The following is a 12,869-nucleotide window of genomic DNA, read 5'->3' on the forward strand; positions in this document are numbered from 1 at the left end:
AGTAATTTTTGTCAGACACAAATTGTTGCTAACACAAGAGTTAAGCTTCTTACAACACTTGAATTGGTAAAATGAAAAAGAGTGGTTTGTATTTCATGAGGGATATAAGAAACTAAGTCTTACGGGCCCTATGTGTAGAGATTTGAAGATTTTGGGTGTTAGGCATCTTTGAAAATCTCACTTCCTTAGGCACCTGCTTGCTTTGGACAGTGGGTCCTAGGCACATCTGGGTTGGAAATGGGGCACAAACTGCTCAGGTCTTTTTGATGGTTTTTTCCTGAGTTGCTTTGAAGTGTTAGCCTCAAGCTAAAAGGCAATCCGAGTTTACCAATTTCACATTTTGTCCATACAAAGATTAAATGGAGCCTTTCAGTAACAGCCTTAAGAAGGGTTATTACAGATCACTGAAAAGCTTCACGAGGGTCTGCATAGCAGCAACGGAGTAAAAAATTTCCGTAATTCTCTCTTTTTATAAGCTATCACCAACAACATTTCAACAGCAAAATCTTTACCATAAAACCTGAGTGCTTGTGAATACAGTAATAGAAATTCATTCTCTGCTCCTGCCCGCGTTGCTGGGCTGGAGGCTCCAGAATGTCTTATGTCTTCGTTTAATTTAATTGCATTGCAGGGCAGCTGCAGGTCCTGCGGTGCTAGACATGCCATGAGCTCAACAGGAACTTGCCCCAATGATCTTGCAGGCCGAGTGGATGAGAGGGCAAAGAGAAGCAAAGGGATTTGACCAACGTCATGCTACACAGATGGGATGGAGATCCCCGTTGGTGCAGCTAAGGGGGCAGCCTTTTTATACCAATGGCTTTTCTGTGTTCTGGTACCTCCCCAGATGCATTGCAGATGCAGAGGTCACACTGTCTCAGCCTATGTTTTGCTCAGCCAAAGAACCTGAGCTTTCCTTGCTGTGTCTTGGAAGCAGGGACTCAGTTCCCTGCATCAAGCCACCTCCTCTGCACTTGCTTCCTTCTTTCTTCCTGATCCTGATATGCTTTGTGCTTTCCCTGGGAGTTGTTAGATATTGCCTTTGAGAGCCCTAGGGTAGTTCAGATGTCCTTATGCAGCTGGGAGATGTGGCACACCATCTAAGGCAAGCAGCTGTCAGCGTGGCAGCCGATGACCTGGGGGGGGATGCCTGCAGGGATGGCAGCCAGGGAAGCTGAAGGGGGTTGTTGGATGCTGGAACGGAGTTGTAGGGAGCTGTCAATGGCTCGGGGGGATGGAGATGGAGGCAGGGAGGGCTACAGCCCAGGAATGCTGTAGGTGCTCGAGCTAAGATAGCACTGCTGACCTGTCAGCGACATGGGGACAGCTACCTTGTCCCCCATGGTGTGTCCTCTACTTGTGTCTCACTGCTCAGAGTGGCGTTAGGGTAAGCGTTACGAGTATGGCCAGATCCAGCCCGTTCGATGACTATTCCCTTCCTTTCCCAAAGACCCCAGGTGACCATGCCAGGGCAAACCTGGAACTGGCAGCATCACTGCCTCTTCTATCTCAGCCAAGGACAAGATGGGGAGAAAATGGGAATGTTTTGCACAATTTACTGTGTAAAACCACCTTCGTCCCGTGAGGACTAAATCCTGCTCCCACTGATACCCAGATGGCCTCTCTGTGGCTTCAGGTGCATGTCAATGGTGCAGAAGTTGTCCCTACATGGTTTTAGCCATTGTGAGGAGAAAACACAAAGCCTCATCTTGGATATACAGGTTAATACAGCTTCCTTCTAACTGGGGCTGAAGCAGGTCCCCCCCAAGTGGAGGGTATAGCTTGACAGGTTGCCAGTGTTGGCCAAAAGAGGTCTTGGCAAGATGGACTGACCCCAGCTACCTTTGCAGGGGTCATGAGATTAACATATTGAGCCAGCCTCCATCTCTGACACCCATTGTGGCTGCTGCAAGGGATGAGAGGTTCTGAAGCTTCACACCAGGGGGTAGAGGGGGCCTGGGAGTTGTCCTGCCCTCCCCACCTGCTGCCCATCACCTGCCGTGCAGGCAGTGAGGCACACAGCCTGTCCCAGAAGGTCAAGGAGACTCCCCTACAAAAATGGCTGTGACTGATCTTGCGTCCCCACAGTGGCAGAAGCTCATTTTCAGCCCATCTTGGCTGCTTCTCCAATGCAGCAAGCTGCTTTGGGCTCTTGCTTGGCAGAATCCTTTCTTTGTCCTTCCCTGTAAAAGGGGAGTAAATAGGTCAATGCTTTCTATCACCCAGGGCTTTAGAAGATCCTAATGCCATTACCTCAAAAAGAAGATGATGCTGTAGTCCAGCTCCTAAGTTGGCAACTTGGGAGTTACACATGAAAAACTAAAGAGGAACAAAGAGGGTCCTGTGACACACCACAGGGCTGCAGGCAGAGAGTGCTGGGGACACGGTGAAGTTTTGCCACCTGGACACGTGAAAGCCTTCTATGGTGGCTATGCTGGAGTTTCAAAACTTTGTCTTCTCTGGAGATACCCATGATTTTTAAAAGACATTTCAAAGTCAATTGGCAGTTGGGTGATCAGAGCCAGGAGGGGTAGCTGCTGCTCGCAGCTAATGATGCTCGCTTCCATGAATGAAGCCGGCATCCCCGGTCGTGTTTCAGTTCCCTGGGGCAGTGAGCCAGGCTGGCTGGTGTGTGCAAGGGGCATCTGATGCCTTTGGGTTTGGTGCTGGCTCATGGGAGAAGGGAGGGGGTCTAGCAGTAAGCTATATTCTCTATGTCGTTATATTTCTAATGTTGGTGTTCTTGTCTTTATGTCTACGCATTCTTTAGCTATGAGGATAACAGACCCTTCATCAAGTAAGAATGACCTGAATGGCTGATAAATTTCATTTATCAGTGTGGTCTCATGAACCAGCTGTCAGATCAATACTGAAAAATCATTAAAGCTTCTGTCATTCGCATTTGAGGCAGAAGAGCAAACTGTGCAGGAAAATGGTGAGGCATACAACTAACGTGCAGAGTAAATGTGCTGCAAATGTATTGCCAACCAATTGTCACTGTATTGGCTTTATATTGTTTGATTGGACATTACTTGAATTCAAGGTGAACGTTCCTGAGTTAATCCTGTGTAGTACAGACTTGTTACAATAGCAACCCCCTGGTCTACTGTGCTGTGGCACTGAGAGTGCTTTATGGTAATATAAATGCAGAAGTAAATTTTCAGAAAGGTGCATGGGTGGTGATCCCCATGATTCCCCTTCTAGTTAATGGGAGCAGTGCAAGCAAATCTGTGTTTGGTGCATTGGAGACTGTCTCCTTACTCACTGGAGTACCTAATTGTCCCTAATTGTAAATTTCTAATTTTCAATTACACCAAAACATGAATGTTTTGTTTCTTTATTGCTATAAAATTGCACTATGGAAAAGAGAAAAAACGTGAAAAAGCAACAGCAAGTCTGTACAAAGACCAAAACAAAAAGCACAAGCCACACCAAAAAAGAAACAAACTGCAAAGAAAGCCAAAAATGCCTAGAAATTGCATGCCTTAGGGCATCCATGCTTTTTCTCCTGCAACCAAAAAGTAACGTGCAGCTCCATGAAATACAAGCAAATCAACTTTGCGGTAGACTTTCAGTTTGTTCTTCTGGTGAAGAGTCCTTTGTGTTCATTCTTGCAGCACCATTCCCATGTTCTCTTTCATCGCCTGGTTCTTTTTTTCTTTTTTTTTTTTTTTCCTGCGGATGCGGGATGGAGCTATTCAAAGTAATCTCAATGCCCTCTTTATCTCCAGGTCTTGTTTTCTGAAGCACAGCACTGTAACGTGTGCAGTTTGCACTGTTGAGGGTCTTCTAGCCCACAGATTCCTTTCCATCACTTAAGGTAGCATATTTCCAGTAAATAACTGTTTCGCTTCTGCACACCTCTGCAGCAAAAGCTTTTTAATCGGGTTCCAAAACTGGCTGTGCTTCAGAGAAGAATAGTTTTCTGATGTCCGGGGAATGATGTTTAAAAGACTCTGTAAATGGAGGAAGCCTTTAATCGTGGAGGCAAAGAGAAGGGGGAGAAAAAAAGTGTTTCCTACTTTATTTGTTGTTCTTTTTTTAAGGAAAAAAAAAATTTGCATTTTTTAAATTGGCATGCAATTAAGATGATAATGTGCTCTCACTGATGGTGGAATCTTGGAGAGAAAAATATACCAAGCTGCTAAAGCTGTAAACTGTATCTAGTGGCTACCTTTCTGAAGGATTTTGGGAGTGCATTTTCAATTTGCATCATGCTAAATATTTATTAGCAGGATTGACTGGAAATGCTTCAAAGGAGCTGTTCTGGTCTGCTAGATACATAATAGTGACTTTTAAAGAACTGCCTTAATAAGCGGTTACCTTAGGGACCTCGTGTGGTTAAATAATACATGTTTTATAAACTTCAGTGGAAGACTTAATGCTCTATTTTCATTCGAATACCTAAAGAAAAAAACAAGAGAAAACATGAATACAGCATTGGTGTGCTTCTGTTTGTGACAAGCCCTGCTAAAAGGGAAAGGATTTAAGGCTGCAGCTGCCATAGAGTCTCCGTAGTGGAGGTTGCCTGCCTGGCCTCTGCAGGACTTATTTTTCCCCTAAACTGCTGCTGCTTCATCTTTCTCCCCCTTGCCCCATGGTCTGCTAAGCAGATGGCAGCCCAAATATGCCCAAACCCTGGCCAAGTTTCTACAAGGCTGAAGTGGCTTAGAAATGTAGGCAGGTCCCTGTCCCTGCGACCCCTTCTGTAGCACCTTAGGGTGCTCTGGAGCGGACGAGGAAGCAGAGGTGCTGGCTGGCTCCAGGCTTGTCTGCTTTGGGGAACCAAAGGGTTAAATGGTGAGGAAGATGTGCAAAGATTGGGTATCGCTTTTATGATGTTACACCTAATGATACCAGGGGAAGAGAGAAGAATATCAAGGCCTTGAGGGAAAGGGCAAAAGGATGCTCGTGGTGCTGCTTGCTACGCACTTCCCGCTTGCTCTGTGCTTCCCAGCTAGAAGTTGACTCCCTCCCCTGTGCAGCAGCAATTTCTTTGAAATTGTAGGTGATTTGCCATGTGGAAACTAGGGAGATGGCTAGGAGCAGGACCTGGTTCCTATCCTTCTTGTCACACTTCATCTCATGCCCTGGTATTGGAAGATCAGTCTCTGAGGAGCTGATTTAACAGATGACTAAATATTATTTAGCAGGGTAACAAGGAATACTTCTCCTGCCATCCCAGCAGAGCTTCCAGCTTTCCTGAAAGCGCACTGAAAAAAATAGCATGCAGCAGCCATCCCATGTCCCCAGCTCTGTCTGTCCAAGCAGAAAGTCTCTGGGAGGAAGCGAGCAAACGCTGCAGGCTACCTGTATTTGCTTGAACCAAGCAGTGGCTGCACCCCAGCTCCTGCTTCCCTCCCAGGCTGGAGCAAGTGATAGTTTAGTTTTGCAGCTGATGTGAAGAAGGATTGCCCCTCCTTTTCTTCCAACAGAAGTGTGGCAGCAGCTACTGTTTTAGGAAACGTGGTGTGTGAGCGCCCATACGTGTATATATACATTTCCCCTCATCTCAGGGTGGAAGAAGCGTGAAGCAGCATCGCAAAGAGCCTCCTTGTGCAGAGCTAATCTGGCAAGCGGTGGGGGCTCGCCCTCCTGCTTGCAGCTGTTTGTCTGGTTTACAGGCATACGGGAGACTAGCTAAAATGCAGCAATATGTGTGTCTTGGCGTTAAGCGTAAAGAAGATAATTCAGCTGGCACTCCTGCCCCAGAGAAACCAGTGGACACTAAAAAAGTGACCTTTAGGGTTGTTGTTTTGGTTGGTTTATTTTCTTTTCCTGTCATTTGCAGAAATAGCATCTACATGTCATTTACATAGATACTGCTTTTACATTAAAAAAAAAAAAAGAAAAGAAACATTGTGGTTACAAATATGCTTTGGTTATGATAAATTTCTATGCTCATAACATTTCCATTTCCTCAAGCTTGAAGATTTGTAAACTGCATCCAGCTTGATGACAAAAATCCCTACAACTCATTTTGATATGCTATTTTCTTTTTGCTAAAACCACAGGCAAAGTCTTCCTGCTTGTAGACCTGTGCCGCCTTCTGTAGATGAAAAACCAATCCCTTTCTTTTTTCTTTTTTCTTTGTTTCTCCTAACAGGTCCTGGGTTATAGGTGCTATAGCCCTGCTCTGCCTATTAGGACTGACCTGGGCGTTTGGACTCATGTATATTAATGAAAGCACAGTCATCATGGCGTATCTCTTCACCATATTCAATTCTCTACAGGGAATGTTTATATTCATTTTCCATTGTGTCCTCCAGAAAAAGGTAAGACAGACGGTTCCCAGCGGCAAAAGAGGGGGTAACAGGGTGTTTTGTTGCCTAACAACCGCAGCGTAACATATTTGTGTGCCCTGAATTCATCTCACGCAGATTTATCTCTGTGAACCTAATAAGGGTGGTATTTAGACTGGAAACGGCAAGATGCAGGGGAATGAGGTGATAACGAAGATATGTGGCAGTGGCATTTCAGCAGCCAGGTCGCTGGCAAGGAGCGCGTCAGAGGCGAGGGAAGAGGCAGCTGTCACTTTGCAGGGCTTTACAGTAGCGAATCTGTAAAAGGGCTTTGCCTGCTATCAGCCAGATTCTCCTTTCCCACATGCCAGCATGAGGCGGGAGCAACTCCACGAGCATCCAGAGTTTCCTCAGCTGGCTGAGCGCTCACAGCAAGATGAAGCTTTACATCCCCATTTGCAGCCCCTGCAGGAAATCACCCCTTTCTATAGCAACATATACGAGTTGATGGCATGTAGCAGGGGCTGCGTCCCCCAGTTTTTTTAAGTCCTGAAGGACCTATGCTCTGGAACAGTTCATTAGCCTTTGTATTGCTTGGTCCTAATGGGGGCTTCTGTAAATCTTCCTCAAAGCAAGCACAGTAAGTGCTTCTCGGTGGAACTTGAAGTATGCCCCAACTAACATTTGCAAGAGAACAGTGGTGTAACTTAGGTAAACTCTGGGGGGAAAAAAAAAATAAAAATAAAAATCTCTGTGTGTATATGTAGATCAAACTTACAGCTTCCGACAATCAGTAATAAATATTTTTAAGAACCATTTCATACTCCACTGAAATTCAGTAGTACAGAGCTCTCCAATTCTGTGCATGTCTGCTGATAATTTTTTATGTACATCTTGGTTTCAAAGGGCAGTTTCTTTATCCAATATAAACATAGGGCAGGGTTTATACATTAGTACCTCTGGGTCCCTGTTTCTCAGCGTAACCAGTGGCTTTTCGTGAAATGGCTTACTGGGTAAAGGCAGGGCCATGTTGAGGTCTGTTCTCCATCTGAGAGCCCTGGGCTTGCTCCTGTGTTACCCACATTTTCCTATACAGGGACAGGAGATCTGACCTATGAAAACATAAGCAAAATTCATAGATTCATAGATTCATAGATTGGTCCAGGCCGGAAGGGACCTCCAAAGGTCATCTAGTCCGACCTCCCCGCAGTCAGCAGGGACACCCCCAACTAGACCAGGTTGCCCAGGGCCTCGTCGAGCTTCACCTTGAATATCTCAAGGGAAGGGGCCTCAACCACCTCCCTGGGCAACCTGTTCCAGTGTTCCACCACCCTCGTGGTAAAGAACTTTTTCCTAATATCCAATCTAAATCTCCCCTTCTCCAGCTTAAAGCCATTGCCCCTCGTCCTCTCATTGCCAGCCTTTGTAAACAGACCCTCCCCAGCCTTCCTGTAGCCCCCCTCAGGTACTGGGAGGCCGCTATGAGGTCTCCCCGGAGCCTCCTCTTCTCCAAGCTGAACAACCCCAGCTCCCTCAGCCTGTCCTCATAGGAGAGGTGCTCCAGCCCCCTGATCATTTTGGTGGCCCTCCTCTGGACCCGCTCCATCAGGTCCATGTCCTTTCAATATTGAGGGCTCCAGACCTGCACACAGTACTCCAGGGGAGGTCTCACCAGAGCAGAGTAAAGTGGCAGAATCCCCTCTCTGGATCTGCTGGCAACACTTCTTTTGATGCAGCCCAGGATGTGGTTGGCCTTCTGGGCTGCGAGAGCACATTGCCTGCTCATGTCCAGCTTCTCGTCCATCAGCACCCCCAAGTCCATTTCCTCAGGGCTGCTTTCTAATACCTCATCCCCCAGTCTGTATTTATACTGAGGATTGTTTCTGCCCAGGTGCAGGACCCTGCACTTGCTTTTGTTGAACCTCATGAGGTTCATCTGGGCCCACCTCTCCAGCCTGTCCAGGTCCCTCTGAATGACATCCCATCCCTCTGGTGTATCAACAACACCACACAGCTTGGTGTCATCTGCAAACTTGCTGATGGTTCTCTCAATCCCTCTGTCTATGTCTTTGATAAAAATGTTCAACAGTACCGGTCCCAGCACGGACCCTTGAGGGACACCACTAGTCACTGCTCTCCATCTGGACTTAAAGCCATTGAGTACCACCCTCTGGGTGTGACCATTCAGCCAATTCCTTATCCACCGAACCGTCCACCCATCAAATCCGTATCCCTCCAATTTGGCAAGCAGGATGTTGTGAGGAACCATGTCAAAGGCCTTACAGAAGTCCAGATAGTAAAATTCACGGTAGCAAGAGAGCTCTGCGTGCGATGCCTCTGGAAGGATCTGCAGAGCTGTGCGAAAATGCCGTTCTGGAAACCAAAGGAAGACTTTTGGGGTTCAGAGTCTTGTCCTTGTCATTTAATCTCAAATTTGTGCATTTTAAAAAGCTTAAAAGCTTTACCTAGATGCAACTACCTGCTGATGATCCCGAAACTTTCAGCAAAAAAGTTCCCAGCCAAGATGATAATAAGAATGTAGGAAGTATCACCATCGCTAATTAAACCTGCAGGTGCCCCTTTGACAAGGAGTTTGAATTTCTGCACCATTCTCACTGGTTGATCCTCTCGCCTCCAATGCAACTCATAAAGGGTCAGTCCTAACCTGGCGTCCCAGTACGGCACCACAGCCTCCTTGGCTGTCGGAGCGCTCACTTGGCATGGAAGAATCATTCTCTTTTCTGTCTCAAGCCAGTCTACACCCTTAAATGATCACTGAGGACTGTGGGATCGCTGCTGATTTATGGCTGCATCGAGGGAAGGCGAATGCAGCTGGTACCTTGCTGTGGGGTGGATGCACCTCTGACCCAAGAGCTCAGGGGAGGAATTATTTGAGAGGAGGAAAAAAAAAATCCTTTCCTTTCCTATCTATCATGGACTAGAAAATCAGCAAAAAGCTGCAGAGAGGCAAGCAGTGGGTGGCTAATTAAAGCAATTGAATTATTTTCTCTCAGAAAAGGATTGATTAGGCACTCGAGCATATTGGGTACTCACGGTATTGTGTTTGTCTCAAGCGCTTAAGGAAGAGCCTAATGAAAAAGCTGTAATTTGCTTTTTAAACAGTTTTTCACAGAGTTTTGAAATGCTCATAGGCGGTCTGGCAAAATTTCACAGCTAACCCTATGCTCCAAGGAAACTCAACTGGTGTTTTGGATATGCATGGATTTCTGGGGGCTTTTTTTTGTCAATGGGCAAAGTGACTTGCTTTTGCCTTTTCAGTACATTTTCAGTCTTGTCCCATCTGTTTTCTGGGTATTGCTGCCCATAAAAAAAAATCACATTTGAAGCTCAGACAAAGCTTAGATCCTGCCCTGGCAAAAGTCTGGAGCACTGTGTCCAGTTCTGGGCTCCCCAGTTCAAGAAGGACAGGGAACTGCTGGAGAGGGTACAGCAGAGGGCTACAGAGATGATGAGGGGCCTGGAGCACCTCTCTTATGAGGAGAGGCTGAGGGACTTGGGTCTTTTTAGTCTGGAGAAGAGAAGACTGAGGGGGGATCTGATCGATGCTTATAAATACTTAAAGGGAGGGTGTCAAGAGGATGGGGCCGGTCTTTTTTTGGTGGTGCCCAGTGACAGGACAAGAAGAAATGGGCACAAACTTGAACGTAAGCAGTTCCACCTAAACATGAGGAGGAACTTCTTTTCTTTGAGGGTGGCAGAGCCTTGGAAGAGTCTGCCCAGGGAGGTGGTCGAGGCTCCTTCCTGGAGACATTCCAAACCCGCCTGGACACGTTCCTGTGCAACCTGCTCTGGGTGGACCTGCTCTGGCAGGGGGTTGGACTAGATGATCTCCAGAGGTCCCTTCCAGCCCCATGTGATTCTGTGATTCTGTCATTCATTCTGTGAAGTCAGAGTAGTTCCCCTGAAGCAAAGGAGGTGGCACAGCTTTACTCCAGGGAAGGAGTTGGCCTGGGTTGACTGCGATGCCCATGAGTGGCTTGCACAGTGCTGTAGGAAAGCAGACTCCAGTCACCCCTGTGCACTGGGAATATAATCTCTAGGGCTGCTGCCTCTACAGTTTCCTCAAATTTCAATTTGCTTGCAAGAAATAATTTAAAAAAAATAAAAATTAGAGATCAATAGCTCTTAGAGGTTTCTTTTGGAATTTTTCTGCCAGAAGCAATAACATTTAGTACCTTAATGAGCCAATATGCTAGGTTATATCAAATCTATGAGGATATAAATTTTCAGTAATAAATAGTGTACCTGTAGTTTCTCCCATGCTCCTTTGATGTGCCTCAGAGGAAGCTACAACCGACAGGTGTCAACGAGTAGCTTTGCTGCATAAAAGCAGTCCCTTACGCCGTCATAAGCAGTGAGCTGACGCATTGAGAGCGTTCAGCTGCAAGGTGCAATGGGCTTCTTCCCCATGTACTACAGCAGCTATCATTTTAATGAACCACTGAGGAAAAATCAGGGGCCGTGTTGCAAGTTGGAAGGCAGTTGACTGGAGGAGGAGCTGCCCGCTAACCGCCGTTGCTCTTTCCTTGGCTAGGTACGTAAAGAGTATGGAAAATGCCTGCGCACGCATTGCTGTAGTGGGAAAAGTACAGAGAGCTCTATCGGCTCAGGAAAAACCTCGGGATCACGGACACCTGGAAGATATTCCACAGGCTCACAGGTAATGCACACTTCTTGTCCTCACCCTAATGCTTTGTACCACCGTGCCAATACTCTTCGCAGCTATGCTGGGAGGGAAGCTCCTCTTGGCATCAAAGGAGCTACCTTAGAGCTCTCACCAGTGCACCTGCAGAGATTTCCCTCCCTCCTGGACCTGAGTTCAACACGGTGGCTTCCTTGGGGCTGTGATTGCAATTAGTGCCTTTCCAAGAACCTTCTAAAAAATTGTGATGAGAATAAAATGTCCAAATTTGTCTTCTAGAGGCAGGTGGGTTGTCATCACCTGAGCTGTCCTGCCTGCTCTCCATGGGAATCAGGAGCTGGGAGCATTTTGTCAGCTATGCTACATCCCAGTATGTCCTTTTATCATGAGCTGAAGGTTGTTGTCACTACTGTTGCCGTGTACAGGAATGATGGTATAACAACCACATTTTTTTCTTGTTAAAAACAGACTACAAGTGTCTTGCAATAGCCTTCACAGTGAAAGGGCTTGCTTTCTGGCATTCAGTGGTTTGATCAATTCTTTGCCTCACTCAATTTGCTTTAGTTTATTGACCTCTTAGGGGAATCCATTGGGGTCAGATTATCTTATTAAGTTACTGGATTTGTTACACTTTGGTCAGCTGAAAATTCGGCTTTTGTGTAGTTTGTGCACTTGGCAATTTTGAAGCTAACTTGTACGTACAGTTGCAGATTTATGGACAAACAGTTCATATAAAACGAAGAAGCTTACTTCTTAATCAATAGAAACCAAACACAAACTTATTCAGTATTACTAATGGAAGTAATTATACATGACAGTTCCACTATTAAATTATGAAAGACATGCAAGGAGTAACAGTTTATAACCTCCCAGGAAAACCTAATTTGCGGTGTATGTCTCGGAGCAAATTATTATTTATTTTCAGCAGTTTCCAAGATGTCATCCAAGAGCTCCACTTTGGCATTTATGTAGGTCTGTATGTTATGCAGGGAAAATAGCAACAATAGAATATGGAACCTCTCTCCAGTAGGCCATCAAATCCCACAGTAATCAATAACGTCCAAAACTCACCAAATCCAGCAACATTTGGATGGCTGATTTGAAAGCCTTTGGTTTTACTTAATTTAGCTACTGGGTAGGTGCCCTCCTGTCCAAGAAGAGTTGACTTTAATTGGCCCTCCCTCTTGGCAGTCTCAGCACAAGAAAACAAGCCCTTTTGAGGCTGAACTGAGTCTCCTGGCAGCAGTCCACTCATGGCAGGCAAGGTTTAAGGTACCAAGAAAGATTATTTTGCTTGTCCTTAGAAGGATGGAAATGCCTGAGACCTGTCGTAGGCAGGAGAAACCTCACACGGGTGATGGAGAGTGGATGGAGATCAGTCCGAGTTGTTGAAAGCATCTGATTCCCAACTTTTGAAGAGAGAAGTCCATGAGGAGGAAAGCTCCTAAAATCCTGTTTTAATCTGAAAAGCACTTAGGAAACAGAATAATTAATCCACAATGGATCATGTCAGAGAAATACAATGGATTAAATGTCCAGGTGAAAAATAATTGCTCTAAAAGTGCATGCACCTCATATCATATTGTGCTTCCATTTATAGAGGGCTAATGCATAATTAGCACATGCCATTACTGCATAGTTAATGAGTAGACTAGGAAGCAATTTTCAGCTGTGACAATATGCATAAGCCCTGGCAGATCTCGCATGGCTAAGACCCCACTATGGGAAGCACTCAATTTTTGGCAATTAGGAAAAAACATGCTCTATCACAGTGGGAACCAGCCTTCCCAGTCCCCCAGACCACCTAGCACCACTTTCACACAGCCATGGGACACGTCCATCGTACTCCGAGAGGTGAAGTGAGGAAGAGTTTCCCCTGAACATCTGGGCTCCCCAGTCATCTTCACATGGGGATTGTGGTTGAACCACTCACAAATTGGCTGATTTTTTTTTTATCTTTTGCAAGG

The 12,869-nt window shown here is 46.0% G+C and overlaps 1 protein-coding gene across 17 annotated transcripts in view; it reads left to right on the forward strand.

Moving 5' to 3' along the window:
- ADGRL3 (adhesion G protein-coupled receptor L3) overlaps positions 1–12,869 on the forward strand; it is a 288,036-nt gene that overhangs the window by 251,417 nt on the left and 23,750 nt on the right. For 9 of the 17 annotated variants that reach the window (XM_074147555.1, XM_074147559.1, XM_074147556.1 and 6 more), the window contains 2 exons: positions 6,104–6,272; positions 10,795–10,920. In XM_074147555.1, the coding sequence (XP_074003656.1) occupies positions 6,104–6,272; positions 10,795–10,920 (295 nt within the window). Of the gene's footprint in view, positions 1–2,767; positions 2,795–6,103; positions 6,273–10,794; positions 10,921–12,869 lie in introns of all 17 variants that reach the window. The other 8 variants (XM_074147553.1, XM_074147554.1, XM_074147552.1 and 5 more) reach the window with 1 other exon arrangement.

The sequence above is a fragment of the Numenius arquata genome, chromosome 5, assembly GCF_964106895.1.
Source record: "Numenius arquata chromosome 5, bNumArq3.hap1.1, whole genome shotgun sequence".
NCBI classification, from domain to species: domain Eukaryota; kingdom Metazoa; phylum Chordata; class Aves; order Charadriiformes; family Scolopacidae; genus Numenius; species Numenius arquata.